The sequence below is a fragment of the Emericellopsis cladophorae genome, assembly GCF_022114955.1.
Source record: "Emericellopsis cladophorae strain MUM 19.33 chromosome Unknown NODE_13_length_450635_cov_117_157991, whole genome shotgun sequence".
NCBI classification, from domain to species: domain Eukaryota; kingdom Fungi; phylum Ascomycota; class Sordariomycetes; order Hypocreales; family Bionectriaceae; genus Emericellopsis; species Emericellopsis cladophorae.
The window spans coordinates 314,431-330,908 of NW_026250938.1; the positions used below are offsets into that span (position 1 = coordinate 314,431).

Below are 16,478 nucleotides of genomic sequence, written 5' to 3' on the forward strand. Positions count from 1 at the left end.
AGCACGATAAACCACCGTTATCCACTTCCGGTCCCATTGTCCCCAGAGCCGAGGTTAGCCGCCCGCTCAGCGTCATCTTGCCCACACTCACAGATCCGTCATCAATGTTCCAACCTTCCCTCACGATCCCACGCTTCACCACTACCAAAATGTCGGCCTCACTCTTCCGAAGACAGGCATTGGGCGCCGCCCGCTGCTTCAGCACCTCTCAACGGCGCTATGCGGCCGATGTGAAGAGCCTGGGTGTCATTGGCGCTGGGCAGATGGTACGGCTCCCCCGCGAAGCATGTGATTAAGACCATAGCTGACAGCAGACAAAGGGTCTGGGAATAGCCCTCGTCGCTGCGCGCGCCGCACAGGTTCCAGTGCATCTGATTGATAACTCGGAGGCGTCTATCCAAAAGGGCCTTGCCTTTGCCAGTATGCGCGTCCCCGCCAACGCCCAATTCCGAACAATCGGCTAATCTATGACACTCAGAGAAGCTCCTCGACAAGGATGTTACCAAGCAAAAGCTCACACAGGAGCAGGCTGACGAGGCACGCTCCCTGTTGACGGCCAGCACAGAGATGGACGACCTGAGCTCGGTCGACTTTGTCATTGAAGCTGTGCCAGAGCTTCCTTCGCTCAAGTTCGACATCTTCCGCCGGCTGGCCCAGATCTGCCCGAAGCATGCCATTCTCGCTACCAACACGTCCTCCATCTCCATCACGAAGATTGCGGCTGCGACGACCTCCGACCCCACTGACACGTCGGCTTCATCGCGTGTCGTCTCGACACATTTTATGAACCCGGTGCCGGTGCAGAAGGGTGTGGAGATCATCAGTGGTTTGCAAACGAGCAAGGAGACGCTCGACACTGCCGTGGCATTCTGCAAGAAGATGGGAAAGATCACCAGTGTCTCGGCTGATGCTCCTGGATTTCTGGCGAACCGCATCCTGATGCCATACATCAACGAGGCTGTCATTTGCCTCGAGACGGGCGTCGGTGACCGTGACTCGATCGACGCCATTATGAAGAACGGCACCAACGTCCCCATGGGTCCACTTCAGCTCGCTGATTTTATCGGTCTGGACACTTGCCTCTCCATCATGAAAGTGCTGCACGGTGAGACGGGTGACTCAAAGTATCGACCAAGCGTCCTGCTGGGCAAGATGGTTGATGCTGGATGGTTGGGCAAGAAGAGCGGCAAAGGCTTCTACGAATACTGATCCCTTCGATGTAGCAAACACAAGTCAATGCCGAAGCTGAATTGTGTCTGTATCGCCCACCGTGTTCGGGGCATTGCGTCGCGAGTGAACTGGTTGCTGGCAGCTGGCGGGTCAATCCTCGTTTAATTGCGAGTACCAAACTACATAGCATGTGATTCTGGGCAAGATATGCCAAGTCCCAAATATGAGAGTATTACAGCGAGACGAGGCGAGATATCATTTTACTCAGGCGGCATTATATCAATCCTTTTCGCAAGCTCTTCCGGTATTTCAAGCCTCCAGGCCCCACAAGGCGTCCAGGACGATGATCTGAAACCTCAAGCAGGGGTCAGGGTATAAGGTTTGGTGACCTATCCTAATAACCACAAAAAAAACTAAAAAACTCTCAAATCAGATCTCCCAACGCAGATAACAGGGGCAGCGCGTACCCGGGAAACATGGCTGTCATCATGTCATGTCCCCGTGGGCAAAGCGCCCTGGGTCGTGTTTCAGTACTCACGACCGCGACCCCTTTAGGGCGATGTGTGACGACGGGCCCCATGATCATGCTGTGGCTCTTCATCCAGGTGTCACAAATAATCCGGATGTTGACGTCCAACAAGCTTAAGGCTGAGTCGGCTGGGCGGAACCGTAGCGTGGCTCGAGCTCTGCGCCAAGTTCCGGCACGATTTGACGAAGGGAGAAATAATGGACTTGCAAGATCGCGATGATCATATGGTCCGGGTACCCGGCAGAGGCAGGCCCTGGGTACTTACGATACGCAGTTCATACGTGTCGGCGGCTGAACTGCTGCAGTCTGCTCCTTGGACCTGGGGGCGACGTCTTGGATGTAGTTTCCAGGGGTTGGGGATCCATGATTTGGTGGCCGAAGTAATTCGCGATAATCAAGGAATCAAATGCTTTCAGAGGGCTTCCAAGTTCTACGCCGAATGAGGGAATTTCCATCGAGACGACTCCGTACTCCGTACAACCCCCCTCGAAATTTGACATTTGTTGCTCGTTTGTGCATCTCACCGCACGATGAAACCCTTTGGCTATTGCAGGACAGGCCAGAGCATGTGATGACCGGGCCGCAAGCCCACCGTACCTGAAGCAGCGCTCCGTCTGCGTCGAGTCGGCGGCTGGAGCCGCTGGACACTTGTGAGTTTGCCGTTTTCTCTCAACGATCGACGGTCCAGATGGCCCCTTCTGGTGCTCTGCTGTCCTGCGCAACAACAGCACGCACCTGCACGAGGTCCGAGAAGTCGCGCGACTCGCGCCAGGGCCGGCCTTTTACGCGTTGAGCACAAGGCTTGCGAATGTAGCGCGTATCAGCTTGGCGGCTCATTCGGGCTGCTTCCCTAGATTCCGGATCTAGCGCGTTGTCACTTTTCGGCGGTTGGCGGCCGTGTCACGTTGTCGCGGGGCGATCTCGCCTTGGCGGACGTGTTCGAGAAATGTGTCGAGAAGTATCCGTACTCCGTAACATTACGACGTTCTCCATGCGCAAACTACCGCACCTATTATCGTGTCCGTCCTATTACTATGTAATCATCGACAATCCCCGTTGAATGATCCACTGCAACAGGGATACGACTACCTATACTAGCACTGTACTAACCCTCATGCGGAGTGCCCATGCTACATGTACAGTAATAAGTACGTATGTAACATGACCCAACCATCTTCCCTTGTAATGAGTGAATTTGACAGCGTTTCATCGGCATTCAGTACCGAAAGACCGTGAGCGATCAATCGTCTTCGCATCAGGCATGATGAGCACCGCGAGCCGACTTCCCCCAGATGGTTCACGGCTGTCGTTGTGTCATTCGAGTGAGGCGAAGATACTGTGGACCGAACCGTTGTATATGAAGACGAGTCTTATATGATTAGGGTAATTGTCGCGAATTTGGCTTCAGAATCTTAGATCTAACCTAACCCCCCCACCCCTGACCCTCCACTGATAAAGCTGGGCTGTCCTTGTTGCTTAATTTATAGGCTAGCCAGATTGGACGTAGTCGAACGGACCAGAGCGGCAAGATCCATAATAGGTGGTCAGGATTCAGGAACCTTTCTGCCCACATCAAACAACTTCACTGTTCACTCATGCCACGAGAATCCCGCCCCGCTGCACCTACCCTACCCTGCCCTACCCCACCTTACTTTGCACCGGCTGGCCGCCCCTTCTGCCCCTGGAAGCAAACACCCAACGAACCCATGTCCTGAACAAGAAAGACCCCGCCCTTCAAACAACAAACCGTCCACCCTAGGACCCCTTCATAAAACAACGCGCCAAGTTCTCCGACTGCTGCATAGTAGGTAACAAATCGACGCATGCCGCAAGTGAGCGTAGAAGCCCTGAGACGTAGTACTCAAACGGTCTTCAGAATCTCGTCTCACCAAGTACCGAAGGCATGATGTTACTGTATGCTGGCGGGGCAGCACAATACCACAGTTGCGCAGCTGCAAATGTAGCAGTGTTGAATCAATACATCGCATCATGGCCACATCCGCGAGATCTGAGCGGCGCCGGGGTACGCTGTCACGATAATGACTTTGACATCCGATCGGGAGGGGAGCTTACAGATCCCTGCCATACATGTGCAGCTGAGCTAGTAGGTATGTACAGTACGTGCTGCAAGCGACAAACATCCGGCGGCTGCACATCAACGTCTTGCATTTGCAAAAGCCGCCAGAAACGGCGGAAAATCCCCCCTCGGGACGTTTCAGCGCCCGAAGAGGAAGAATATCCATCTCCCCAACTGGCAACACTCACTGACAGCTTGGGATTCGAGAACATCGTGCTGGAATCTGGACACTGAGGAGGCTGTTAACCTTGTTGTCAGGCGGTGTGTCAGCACTGGTGCGTGCTCCTCCCCCCGGGAACTTGGACGAACGCCCGTAGTGCCGCGAAACACGCCGGGGGGCCCCTTCGCCAATACGTACATCGTAAGAGCACCCGTTGTCCAAGGCCTGGTGGTGCCTACAGGCTCCATGTCATGTCGACACCATACACACCACCCCTAAGGAGATTGCGGGCTGCTGCATCACCATCCTTGGTCCTGTTCGTACGCCCGTTGCTGCCAGTGGCTCGGCAGCGGTTGTGGCTGCAGAAACACAAACCTGGCGCTTGCGTCCATGTCCCTAGCCGCTATCTAATAAGTCTCGGCCAAGCAAGCCACGAGGGCATAGGCAGAACTCAGCCTAAAGCCTGCCAGCTTGATCAGGACGTGGGTCAACATCTTGACAGTCTCTTCCGCTGTTCCACAACAGGGCAACCCAACCCACGCTTCAAGGTGACAGCTGAAGCGTTAGCTTAGCCGCTCCCGCCGGTGTTTGGGGAAGAATTGCATTTAGACCCTGAGTCGACCTCTTACTTGCCCGTGACTCCATTGAGAGATATGCTTGAATCTGGTCCGACCCGCTTGTGGGTGGCTCAATAGAGGACGGACTTTCCAAGGCTCAAGATCCGCAATCCCTGTCTCTGTCCGACACGCAGGTACCTATCTTATCCTTCAAACTTCTGGCACCTCGAAACGGCCAACCCGAGTGGGCCTCTTCACCAGTTTGGACCATTGTTCAAGTACCGATTGCCTGCTTGGCCCCGGCCGCCTCGACGTCAACTGATCTTTTCGAACATAACCCTGCCGACGTTGCCTAGGATCTGTTTCCTTCTCGCAGTCGCCACAACTTGACTTGGATAGATATCCTTTCAGCATCAAACTGAATCAAGTTTGTTGCTTGCAACATCATCCGCGCATTCCTTCGTCGACCATCATCTCCTTGAACGAGCAGCTACGCGTCCGCGAATTTCGTTCTCTTTTTCTGCTTCTTCTCCCTCTTCTTGGAAGCCTCTGGGGGAGGAGCACATTTTGGACTTGCCTAACTTTGATAGTCCCCGTGGCAAGATTCATTGAGGGCTCAGCAGCCATCTGGCCAGCTCCGAAAAGATATTAATTTCGGGAGAAGGGCCCGTCTTTGCGCCATCTTTGCCCTGTTGACATATACGATCGAGAACACAGTCTTATACGACAGCAATCTCGACGTGTCTCGTCTGGAACAATCCGAGACTGATCAGTCCTGGGACTAGGAACTGCTACAAGTCAATCAAATCGATCTATGTCGTTCCCGCGATCCGAGGATCCAAGGAACTAGTGCAGAGCTATTGCCAAATTCGATGCTCACGAGTCGGGTTCGAGACGTCCAAACCTCTGGTAGCGGTTTCCACAGCTTTGTCGAATCTTGTGCTGTACCAGTCCACCCACGCATGTCGAATCCATTCAACATCTCCTCGTCGACGCACACAGATTGGGTAGACACCTTACCATATCCATTACAACATGGATCTCCTACCACGGGGACCCTGACCAAACCGGAGCCAGAACAGAACTACGACAGTAGAGCGCAAAGCCCGGTCTCAACGTGCAAGCAAGACGAGGTGGAGTCATCGATGCATGTAAACCGGTTCTCGGAGGCACATATTCCTCAAGCACTGAACGAAGCTCCCACGGCGCACACGTTGCGTCAGAGCATGGCACAGGAGTACAGTGTAGACCCGGACATTGCACAAGAGCATGGAAATACAGGCTTTGTACATGGTGACGGCGTCGCCAGTACGCCTCGGGGTCATGGATCTATTCGATGCGAGGAATCCTTCATGGATTTCAAGGCCGAGGACGAAGACGATGGCATGGAGGAGGATGAAGACGGCTGTGCCGAACCGCTCGGCCGCCCCATGACAGCTGCTGAAAGAAGCGCTGCTAGGAGGAAGATGAAGCGTTTTCGGTAAGAAGTGCAGGTGATGTGACTTGACCATATCCAAGCTAACTATGACAGGCTTACACATCAACAAACTAGGTTCTTGATGAATGAGTTTATCAAACAGCCTCACCCAGATGCTGCGCACCGAGACATGCTCTCCAGGGAGATACCAGGCCTTAGCCCCCGTCAGGTGCAAGTTTGGTTCCAGAACAGGTAAGCTAGGCATCTTCATATTCTGCCTTGGGCAGACCAGTGGCTCACAACAGCCAGGCGTGCGAAAATAAAGCGACTCAGTGCTGAGGACAGGGACCGAGTGATCAAGATGAGAGCTGTCCCCGAGGGCTTCAACAGTGCACAGGCACTCCACTCTCCGTACGGTGCAGTCCAAGGCCTTGCACCAAATCTGACTCCGACCAGCATGGGAGGCCAGCAGACGGGCAACCATATGAACAGGCCTCTGATGGTGGATGTCCAGAGACCCCAGGCAGATACGAATGTCTCGCCTACAGGACCCCCGCCCGCATTTGACACGACTGGGTTCCGCGCTTCCAGTGGCACCAACGATGATTTGGTATCACCTCTCTCTTCGTCGTCGGCAGAAAGAGGACAGACTCATAGCATCCAGTATCCTCCCAGATTCGGGTCTGCAAACCACAGTGCCGGCCCATTGTCCGCTGGGGCCCTCCAAAGCACGTACCAGCTAGGGCAGTACGGCAGCAGAAGCTTACATCCGTTGAATCTGCAAGACTCTTCGTCGCGATCGCGAGTTGACTCTTTGCAATCACCTTCGAGGCCGAACTTGACATGGCAGGACAGTCCCTTGCAATATCCCGAATGGAAGGTCGGGGCGCATGAAGGAGGCACGTCAGAACGCCAACATGCCCACTACTCGGTGGGCGGCGATACTCAAAGCTCTGAACACTATGCGAACGACAGCTACTCCGGTAATTCTGACGTCCACAAATTCGTGCCAGAAACCAAGCAAGCTGACAGTTCCAGTCCGAGCGTTTGCGATGAACAACAACATTGCATACGCGCCTAAAGACATGGCGTCTTCGGATCGACCTCGACTACGGGCCACCTCTGCGACATTCCCTCTGCATCTCGACCTCGAGGACCAATATCGGTCACAGAGCAACCAACCGAGGGCCTCGCACCATCTCGGTGTCTCGTTATCGGATCCTTCGACGCAATACACGAATCCAAATGTATATACCACAAGCTATCCACCGGCGCCACTCACCGCGCCACTGAGCTCTACATACTCTCGTGCGAACGATGCCAAAAACCATCTCGCTGGGCCTCCCCCACGCACCGGGACTGCTTCGAGCTCCAGAGCGACGGAGTATTTACTTGCGCCTCACAACAAACCAGGGAACGCAGAGCCGCACCAAGACCCCCGCGGACTTCTGAGTCACCAGACATACGCAGGTCGACCTCACGTGTTTCCTGGCGAGAATAGACCTTCTGAATACACGAGTCGGCCGTAGCCGACTTTGAACGAGTGTGGCCGGCCCGCCATCTTCAAAAACGTCCAAAAGCCCTGCTATGCTGCAGGTACTTGTCAGCAAGGTCATTCAGCGGATGGCAGGTCTCGCATGGCCAACATGGGATTATTCTTCTTTTCTTTTCTGACAGGCCAGAGGCCAGCCTGGTTATTTCTGATACTTGTACATTTAATATGATTTTGACCGCAAAGGGCGGTGCTATCTGGACCGGTCTATAGAGGCGCACATGGACTCATCAATGCGAACAATGCATATGCCTTCGTCAAATCCCTACATGTACTGTTCCCACGTATCGGCATCAATGTTGTGCCTATGATGCTTTTGCTAAATTCTTCCCCGGCCAGTGGCTAGTGATGTATCGCCTGCTTGTCGACATCAGCCAGTGTCGGGCCACAGTAGATAGCAGTGTTGGTGCGGTGGGCTCATGTCAGACATGCCGAGTTTCCTCCCACATCCAAGTGGTTGGCAGTCAATCTCGGAGGACGCTGCCAACTGCGACCAAGGAAGGATAGGTTTACCAGATGTAAGGTGTCATCACGAGCCGTGGAAGTAGAAGAGTGCCATTCGGGATTTGACTCACCTGCTGCGCAACGCGAGGCAACGCAAGGTGCAGCCCGCTCTGATTTAGGTGTTTGCTTTTCCACATTGTCACTCGGAAATGATGTATTGGGAGGCATGTCACTTGCATCAGGTCATCATCGCATCATGGCAGCCGCACGAGGGGCCCTCGTGATGATGGTTTTAGGCAAGGTTGTTTTCTTCTCGACGCACGCAACCGAGCTTCGCCAGTAGGCACTGACGAGTGTACTCTCCCGAGGAGGGGAGTACATGCCAGCTGACGTTGTATATTACACGGCGCGAATCGGTCTTGGTCAAATGTTGAAGAAGAAAAAGAAGGGAGAGGAAGAGTAAAATTCGGGCCTGAAGTGTGTAGCAAAACTACATCGCTGCACGTCATGTGACTAAGCGCGGACTGGGGTCGACGAATACTGCTCATTGGCTCGAATTGTTTGTACCATGGTCGTGTAAGGCCACGACCTTCGAACTTGAGGCGAGAGCATTAATTCCGAAAGGAAACTTAATGTCTTTTATGCGCTGGAATTTCTACATCAGACGAGAAAATGTAATATTTAGCTTTCGTGTAGACAAGCGTTGCGAACAATTAAAGTATGAATACCAAGGGACCAGTCCCCGCTACCGGAAAATTCGGGCTAACACGGCTGGCGGCAGCCTGTGATGCCCAAAACACAGCGCCCTTCAGCGCCCTCCAGCGCCTGCATTCGCTTTGCCTTGCGCTACACTAAAGTTTCTCCAAACAACCCGCCCACCCCGGAGAACCTTGATTTTCAGGCACCAACACCTTCCCTCCGCTTCCTACCTTACCTCAAGTGTATGTCTTGCTTGCTCGCTCTGCAACATCATCATCTGCACTCTACACTACCACATCCACAACCTACCCTCACTGTACCGAGCGCTGCGACCTGCGAACCTACAAACAGTGGCTTCTACAAACCGATGACCTAAATTTCTTGACGATTTACGACCTTGAACGACAGCCACTTTTCAGCCGGTCGATCGATTATCGACGTAGTCCCGACTTTCCTAACCGCCGCCAGTCCAAGGGAAACGAATGATCAATCCGTGCATGACGAGCGTCTGAGGGAGAGCGTCCAAGCGCCTTCAAGGCCAGCGGCTCGGGCAACCTCGTTGTCTTTGTTTCCTCCGAACAGTTGACACTGACTATCTGGTTTTTGCGACACCGCACAAAGACGACTGATAATCAGACAATCACAATGTCTTCTTTCCACCCCCAGACTCCCCAGAGCCCTTCGCAAAAGTCACCCGCCACCACATCGTCGGACGCTGTACACTCGTTCTCGAATGTCAGCTCCATGTCAACCGCGCAAACACTCCCGACCCCGGCTCACAGTGTCAACGGCGCCAGTCAACCTGATCCCGACGTTTCCATGACCGACGAATCGCAAAAGCGCAAACGCGCTCTCGAAGACGATGGCGACCGGGGGGATCAGAAAAAGGTTCACCTGGACGGCGACGATGCCAGGCGCGGTCTCGATGATTTGCATCTCGACGTGGGTGCCAAGTACCTGCTTTGCCAGAATCGTAAGGGTCCCTCCTCCACTGTGCTGTCCTTCTTGCCCTGCAGGAGATTTTGCCAGTCGATGGGGCGATGGCGTTGTCCTACCGTCGTCAAGTGAACATTGTTTGTTAACATGATATCTTCAACACAGCGCATCCCGTGTCCTTGCCGCGGCTGACGCAAGACCTGTACGAAATGTACAACCTGACCGGCATCGCTGCAGAGCTCGCCCGCGAGAAAGTGGTGGAGAAGGCCGACGACGAGGGAGACAAGTCCGCCACGACAGCCGAGGACAAGGGCGCGCTGGACAAGAACGCCGTCACCAACAAGAAACTGAAAAATCCTCTGCGCAAGTCATACAAGGGCCATCTCAAACGGCTGGGCGTGGCAGGGTCATTCGAGGCTGCGAAACGGCAAGACGAGAATTTGCCATCAGACTTTGTCATGATGTGCAACACCCCCGACGTGGACTGGCACAATCTTCAGGTTCGCGACAAGGAAATTGGCGACGGTCTGTCACGGGGTACGCTGTCAACACTCTCGAGATTGACAGACTTGGGAAAGGGCCCAGTGCCACGCAGCATCTGGGACTCGTCTGTTCTCAACGACGACGCCGCCAAGGCCAAGGGTAAAGGAGGGAAATCTGGCAAGGGTAGCACCCCCGGGACCCCTCTGGGCGCATCTGGAGCCTCGAATCGGCCCAAACTGGGCGTGGCGACTGGGAACAACCGCATCGTCCGCACTGGAGTGTCTACCTCATAAGGATGGTGGTTGCATTTGGCCTGTCAGCTCTATGAAAGGGGTTCACTGCCCTCAATGCTACAATGGCGAGTTCAGATTCGCTCTTGTACACCAGACATATTGCCTTGCTTCGGGTCACCTCTTACGGCTGGTAGAAAACCTCCTCCACTGGCTTCCACCACGCCGGCTCACCAGCCTCGGAACTGACCGCGCCCTCGACGAAGCTCTCCTGGTATCCATCCGTCATCCTCCACCACTCTCGGACTTTGGGGTTGCCTGCCATGCGCTCCATATCGCCTGCATAGTCGTATCCGACGTACTTGAAGGTCGCGAAGAGGATGCCCGACTTGTCGTCCCACCAGATACTGTCTGTTTATCGCGGGTCAGAAGATGATGGCATTTGAGCAGTCCTGAATGTGCCTTTATGGATGTTGAGAAAGCATAGCGCGAGGTGGAAAACAACAGCAAAGGACGACATACAGTCTTGAATGTTACAGTCTCTGATTTGCTTCAGGACTTCAGGCCATACTTGGGCATGGCACGCCTTGTATTCCTGTACGTACTCAGGCTTGAGACGCACAATCTGGCCAAAGCGACGGCCGGGGTTCCTGTTTCTCCGATCGTCACCGGCTAGGTTGGCGATGCTGCCCTGTCGAGAGGCCGGCGGCGACTGGGGTGCCGCTTCTGTCGTTGGGGAGGATGGCTGCCACATGATACCACTAATGAATTTCTGCTTCTTCGTTCTTTTTCCTTTTCTCTCTTCTTTTTTGGCTGGACAGGAACGGAACAGGAAAAAGGGATGTGTTTTCTCTTTTTTTTTTTTTCAAAGCTTTGTACTTGTAAGGCGTCGTTTAAGGCTGCTCGGTACGGACCGGCGGATGGGAAAGGATGGCGTCTGTTGAATTTGAGAAGTCCTTGAGGTATAATCAAAGCATTCCTACTGTATTTCACCTTTGAGGAACTTGTGCGATAATTACCCGAAGTAAGGCTTTTGGAGATGAGGGGAGGGTAGGTTGAAGCGGAAGACGCGGAGAGAGTTGTTGATCACGCGGCTAATTGTTCCAGAAAAGAAGACCCTGGCTAATTACCTCGGGGCATCTTGACAGCGAGGTGTACACGTACTTGTAAACCCCGCATTTGGAGGGGGCCCGCCAACTCATCACATTTCATTCTTCGGTTCGTGCGCTTGGAGCTGACGACCGGGGCTCCGGAGTGCCCCAAGATGTTTTCTGGGAAGGGTGGTGACGTCCTGTTGTCCGTGGTAACACTCCTGGCCTACCCTGTGGTTCAGACAGTATGCCTCTAGGCACTCAACTCCAAGTCGACGTTCTTACTGTTAGAGCCTCAATCAATTATACTGTCCTTTGGCATGGTTCGCTTTTTCTTTCTCGAGCTAACACTTCGGGCCCTGTGCAGCGGAGAAGGAGTCGACAAAAGACAATGGCCTTCGTTGTGGAATTGAATCACGTTCCCAATGTTTGCAAGATAACCAGGGTAGCCCGGGTGTCTACTTAGAGCTTCGACATTCAAGCGGATCACATTCATTCATGCGCTGCACTCTGAGGACAGTCACGGGGAACAGCTGAGCGTGGATCGGACCGAATGAACATAGATACCAGCGTCTTTGACCCCAGAATCAGACGGACAGACCATCACCCTAGGGACATGATCCTCTGCGCGAATCCTTCCAGACTTTCGCACATGCTCTTTTGGGAAACACATATCACCTCTCGGAGGCGAACAGGATGGCCTTGACTACGATTCATGGAGTCCGATGGCCGTCTTATCCGTGTTTTGGGCCCGACAAGCGCGCGGCTCTCAAAAAGGGGTTCGTTCATCGTTTACTATGCTTGCTCCGACTTTGCTCGCCTCCTAGTCTGACGATGAGACGTAGGATTCGTAAAAGTTGCCCAAAACCCCTATACAGATATCAAACTATCGACCAGGGGTTCTGCTTAACATTGCAGCTGATCTTTGTATAAATATGCCTTCCGACCAGCCCCTTCACCTACTGTAGTCTACATGTACGTACTCACATATTTCAACATCAACACGCGACACACCATCAATATGCGCTTCGCACTCCCTACTCTTGCCCTTGTGACGGTAGCCTCTGCTGCTCCCCAGGTGCCCGACAAGCCCGTCAACTTCTACGCACGCCTCTTCCGCGAGTCCGACGACTGCACGACGGGCACCACCTCTGCCTACGTCGGCTCTCGTGGCGCATGCGTCAATATTTCCGTCCCTGGCAGTGGCTCTGCCCTTGTGGTGGTCGGCGAGGCCGCCAAATACTACCTCGCTGGGTGGACTGGCCCTGACTGCACAGGCGCGGTCGTGCTGGTGGAGACGAACCCGGGCGTCTGCACTTCGCTGGGAGGAACGGACGTCCAGAGCTGGTCCAATGACCTGAGGGTGTTTGGTTGAGTACTGGAAGGCTTGGGTGTTGTGTCGACTGCAAACACAACATGGACGAGGCGGGCGACTGCATCGGCAGGCTACCAATTCCGTCTCATCAGGGTATCCGTAACTTGACTTCCACAGCTACATATCTCACTTGTACGCAGAGTATATCTTACGGCCCAATCTTGATGTACTCGGACAAGTGGGAATCTGCACACAATAACTTTCACTTGAAGATATGCTGTAACAATGCCCAGTGACTTCATCCCTCTCGCCTTCCCTCTGCAGTGTCCAACCTTCTCAACATTTCAGTGCTTCGCCTTCAGACAGGAGGCCTTTCTTGTTCAGCTGGCTCAATAGAAGGAGAATTACGAGGCTCGTGCTTTTGTCAAGACAGTACCAACTGGGGGACTTGTGTACGATCCCTTTATCTTTCACCCGCTCTTTCTGCCGGTAGCTCATCGCTTCTTTACCCACGTTCGGATCTATCATGTGCGCCATGTACTCGTGCTTTACCACCGAGCTCTTTCAGCCTTATGCCCGTGAGCTCGTACTGGGGTAGCTTACCACTCGACGGGGGTAGTTGTGCGGGTCAGGTCCAGGATCCAAGTCTGGGTCCGTGTGCCGTCGAGTGGACGGTGTCTCGTCTTGTCCGCAATTTTGAGCTTCATCGTCTCTGGGGGGCCGAGTCTCCCCTTGGCGTCCACGAGCTGTTTTCCATACTCTAGCTTGGAGCCAAAGTTGAAAGACAGACTGCTGGCTGGCGCTTCAGGATAGCGTCCCATGGCGTTTGGCGCGCCAAAGGTGACGTGAGGGTGTATGAGCTTCTCGGGCGGGATTCTTCATTCATTCTTCTGGAACCCGCCTTGGTGGCCGTGGCGGAAGTCGACGAGTTCCCACCAATCCATGTTCTTCCAGTGGCACTTCCAGGTCGATTATCAGATTTGGATTTCCATGGGCTCGGCGTGCGGGTGTGTCGCGATGAACGGAGGGTTTGCTGCGGCGTAAGCCAAGGAAGCGCACGGCAAATACGAGTAAATATGTGGAATTTCATGTTAGGCTGAGGTCGATGGAGCTGGAGATATTCGAGTGCGTAAGGAGCTGAGCAAAAAGGTATGTGAGAGCGGAATATTTAGTAGTGGATGCTAAAAGCCGCTGCTTTCTGGATAGACTTTCGTGAATTCTATTGAGGTACTCAAGAGGTCAAATAGCTCCCCTCAGCCTCTTGACCCCCGATTAAACTTATCCACTATTAGGATAGCTTACCACTTAAGGAAAGTCGTTGCGCCTGGCCTGGTTTACCCTCGTATCTCAAGGGGAGTTACTATTTGTAGACATGGTTTCCTTCTCGCAAACTTGGTGATGGAAAATCGTTTCATGTTTTGGTTGCATGGTATCCAAAGTGTATAAAACTGTCATTGAACGAGGACGAAAAGATTACGTAGACCAATCTATAGGCCTGTCCCATGAATGAGGTAGGAAGAAATACTGCGCAAGTCAAAAGATCTACTTGCTGGCTGCGTAGTATCCGTACAGATACCCTGCCTGCCTCTCACTTTGCGAGCCCAGACTAGCCCGCCGCCCTCAAAAACCAAGTGGACTCCATACCCTGTTGCCAAGAAACCCTATCTCTGACCGAACCCTATTGGTCTTGTTAATGTGTGCGACTAGAAGCGTCGAAAGCCCGGGGTGGGAGCGGGCGTGGCGGTGGCTGATTCACCTTTGCCAATATCGGCGTTGAAGAAATCGTTGCCGCCGCCGAAGTTGCCTCCGCCGAAGCCGTTTTGGTTGTCTTGGTTTTGATCGTTGCCGTTGCCAAAGTCGAAGCCACCACCCTGGTTCTGGTCACCGCCGAATTGGTTGTCTTGGTTCTGGTTGTCACCATTGCCGAAATCAAAATCACCGCCCTGGTTCTGGTCTTGGTTCTGATCACCGCCATTGCCAAAGTCGAAACCACCGTCTTGGTTCTGATCCTGGTCCTGGTCCTGACCTTGGTTCTGGTCACCGCCGTTGCCAAAGTCAAAGCCACCATCGCCCTGGTTCTGATCGTTGCCGCCATTGTTGCCGCCACCGCCGCCGTTGTTGGATACGGTAAATCGGACGCAGTCGTCCTGCGCGCCACGCTGCGCGACCGGCATGATCACAGGCTGGTGGTTGGCGGCCGCCACAAGTGAGCAGAGACGGTAGTTGCCCTCGGGGAGACCACCCTCTACGTCCGCAGACAGCAGGCCCTGACCGTTGCCCTGATCATTGATGCCTTTGAAGAAGGCGAACTGCGTCGGGTCAAGGGGGTTGGTAGGGTTAAGATCACCCCCGAGATCTTGGACAGTAACGTGGGTATGACCAATGATGTTGCCGTTGCCATCAAGGTCTTGGGGGGCAGCGTAGTACGTGTTGTCAGGGTTTGTGAAGGTTCCGGGGGCAAAGTTCAGCATCTGCACCGAGATGGTGAAGTCGGTGTCAGCGGCAATTGTGTCACCGTTCTTGGGCTCGGTGAAGATGGCAGAGACCATGCGGTTGAGGGCGGGAATCTTGCCCATGGCTAAGCTGGTCAGCACGGAGTCTTGTCCAACAGATAAATAGAACAGGGGCACACTTACGTATACCGTTGCAGGAACCTCCCTCGTTCTGCTCGCCGTTGGTCAAAGTCGACCCTTGACAGAAGTTGATGAAGTTGCTGTCATCCCTATAGTCGTCGAATAAGCTCACTCGTTGCCAAAATTGTACATCTCAAAACTTACGTCTGGGAGGCAGCCTGTCCAGAAGCTTGATCAGGATTACCGTCGCTTGCTGAAGCATCCTGGATGACATTGGGATCCAGCTGGCCATTGCCCCCACCACCGTTGTTCTGACCATTGTCGTTGTTCTGGCCGTCATCGCCGTTGTTCTGGCCGTCATCGCCGTTGTTCTGGCCAGCGTCGCCGTTGTTTCCATCAAATCCCCCATTGTTGCCGCCAAAACCACCGTTATTTCCACCAAAACCACCGTTGTTGCCGCCAAAGCCACCGTTGTTGAAGCCTCCCCCAAAGCCGAACTGGCGCTTCTTCAACGCCCTCGAGAAGGGTGACTTGCGTGGCTGGAGGATGGCCGCGTCCGAGGCAGCGGAAAGTGCCACAACGGCAGTGAGAACACTCTGGATATGCATGGCGAAAGCTGTCTGGACGTGATGGTAATGGATGTAAAGAAAGTGAGAAAAGCAGGGTTCCAGCCCAAGAAGTCAAAGGTAGCACAGCTACGTGCAATAAAAAAAAGATGGACAAGAAAGGAACGAATGAACCTCGAACTACCAGCGTGAGGAACAAGGACTGTCTGTAGGAGACTCTGTAGAGAAAGAGGAGAGGATAGAAGAGCAAAAAGAGACCGAGGGAGGCGCAGGCCAAATAGTCGTCTCGGGTCCACGGTCAAGGCTTCATCCTGGAAGACATGAGACGACACCTGAACAGCAAAAACGGCTTGCTGATACGGGCCAGGAACACCCCGGAGATTTGGAATCTCTTGGATCGGGGTCGTGCGATGTTCTTGGCCGTCAGAGCCTGTCACTGTCAGCACATGGAGCTGGCCAGCTGGGCCGACTCATCGCATATGTTCCAGCAGACATTCGTCAAACTTAGGGAGCCTCAAGCGAGCCGGTCTGTAGTTACAGACCCTAGCCGCAGATCCTTCTCATAGTGACTTGCTGCGGGACGCCTGTCGATGGCTCGCTCGTGCACCGCCAAGACCGGGGCTAGCGACTAGCATGAAATCCTTTGCATGGGGCCATCATGAGACGATCTGTGGTTGAG

General features: G+C 53.8%; 7 protein-coding genes across 7 annotated transcripts; 4 read left to right on the top strand and 3 right to left on the bottom strand.

Annotated features, from left to right (window-relative positions):
• Positions 1–104: 104 nt before the first annotated feature.
• Positions 105–1,209, top strand: J7T54_001337 (3-hydroxybutyryl-CoA dehydrogenase-like protein; the record flags this gene model as incomplete). The annotated part of the gene is made up of 3 exons (XM_051505304.1): positions 105–266; positions 321–420; positions 479–1,209. 3 exons carry the CDS (start codon positions 105–107, stop codon positions 1,207–1,209), a joined length of 993 nt encoding a protein of 330 aa, XP_051363336.1.
• A 4,246-nt stretch (positions 1,210–5,455) lies between these two features.
• Positions 5,456–7,362, top strand: J7T54_001338 (uncharacterized protein; the record flags this gene model as incomplete). The annotated part of the gene is made up of 6 exons (XM_051505305.1): positions 5,456–5,973; positions 6,025–6,162; positions 6,220–6,520; positions 6,761–6,893; positions 6,949–7,157; positions 7,333–7,362. The coding sequence occupies 6 exons, from the start codon at positions 5,456–5,458 to the stop codon at positions 7,360–7,362; spliced, it is 1,329 nt and encodes a 442-aa protein (XP_051363337.1).
• Positions 7,363–9,250: 1,888 nt separating this feature from the next.
• On the top strand, positions 9,251–10,317 carry J7T54_001339 (Mediator of RNA polymerase II transcription subunit 19; the record flags this gene model as incomplete). The annotated part of the gene is made up of 2 exons (XM_051505306.1): positions 9,251–9,578; positions 9,707–10,317. 2 exons carry the CDS (start codon positions 9,251–9,253, stop codon positions 10,315–10,317), a joined length of 939 nt encoding a protein of 312 aa, XP_051363338.1.
• Positions 10,318–10,438: 121 nt separating this feature from the next.
• Positions 10,439–11,008, bottom strand: J7T54_001340 (L-rhamnose mutarotase-like protein; the record flags this gene model as incomplete). The annotated part of the gene is made up of 2 exons (XM_051505307.1): positions 10,439–10,665; positions 10,777–11,008. The coding sequence occupies 2 exons, from the start codon at positions 11,006–11,008 to the stop codon at positions 10,439–10,441; spliced, it is 459 nt and encodes a 152-aa protein (XP_051363339.1).
• A 1,358-nt stretch (positions 11,009–12,366) lies between these two features.
• Positions 12,367–12,720, top strand: J7T54_001341 (uncharacterized protein; the record flags this gene model as incomplete). Its single annotated transcript, XM_051505308.1, has 1 exon — positions 12,367–12,720. One exon carries the CDS (start codon positions 12,367–12,369, stop codon positions 12,718–12,720), a length of 354 nt encoding a protein of 117 aa, XP_051363340.1.
• A 539-nt stretch (positions 12,721–13,259) lies between these two features.
• On the bottom strand, positions 13,260–13,481 carry J7T54_001342 (uncharacterized protein; the record flags this gene model as incomplete). Its single annotated transcript, XM_051505309.1, has 1 exon — positions 13,260–13,481. One exon carries the CDS (start codon positions 13,479–13,481, stop codon positions 13,260–13,262), a length of 222 nt encoding a protein of 73 aa, XP_051363341.1.
• Positions 13,482–14,363: 882 nt separating this feature from the next.
• J7T54_001343 (uncharacterized protein) lies at positions 14,364–15,841 on the bottom strand (the record flags this gene model as incomplete). The annotated part of the gene is made up of 3 exons (XM_051505310.1): positions 14,364–15,238; positions 15,297–15,382; positions 15,438–15,841. 3 exons carry the CDS (start codon positions 15,839–15,841, stop codon positions 14,364–14,366), a joined length of 1,365 nt encoding a protein of 454 aa, XP_051363342.1.
• Positions 15,842–16,478: the final 637 nt, after the last annotated feature.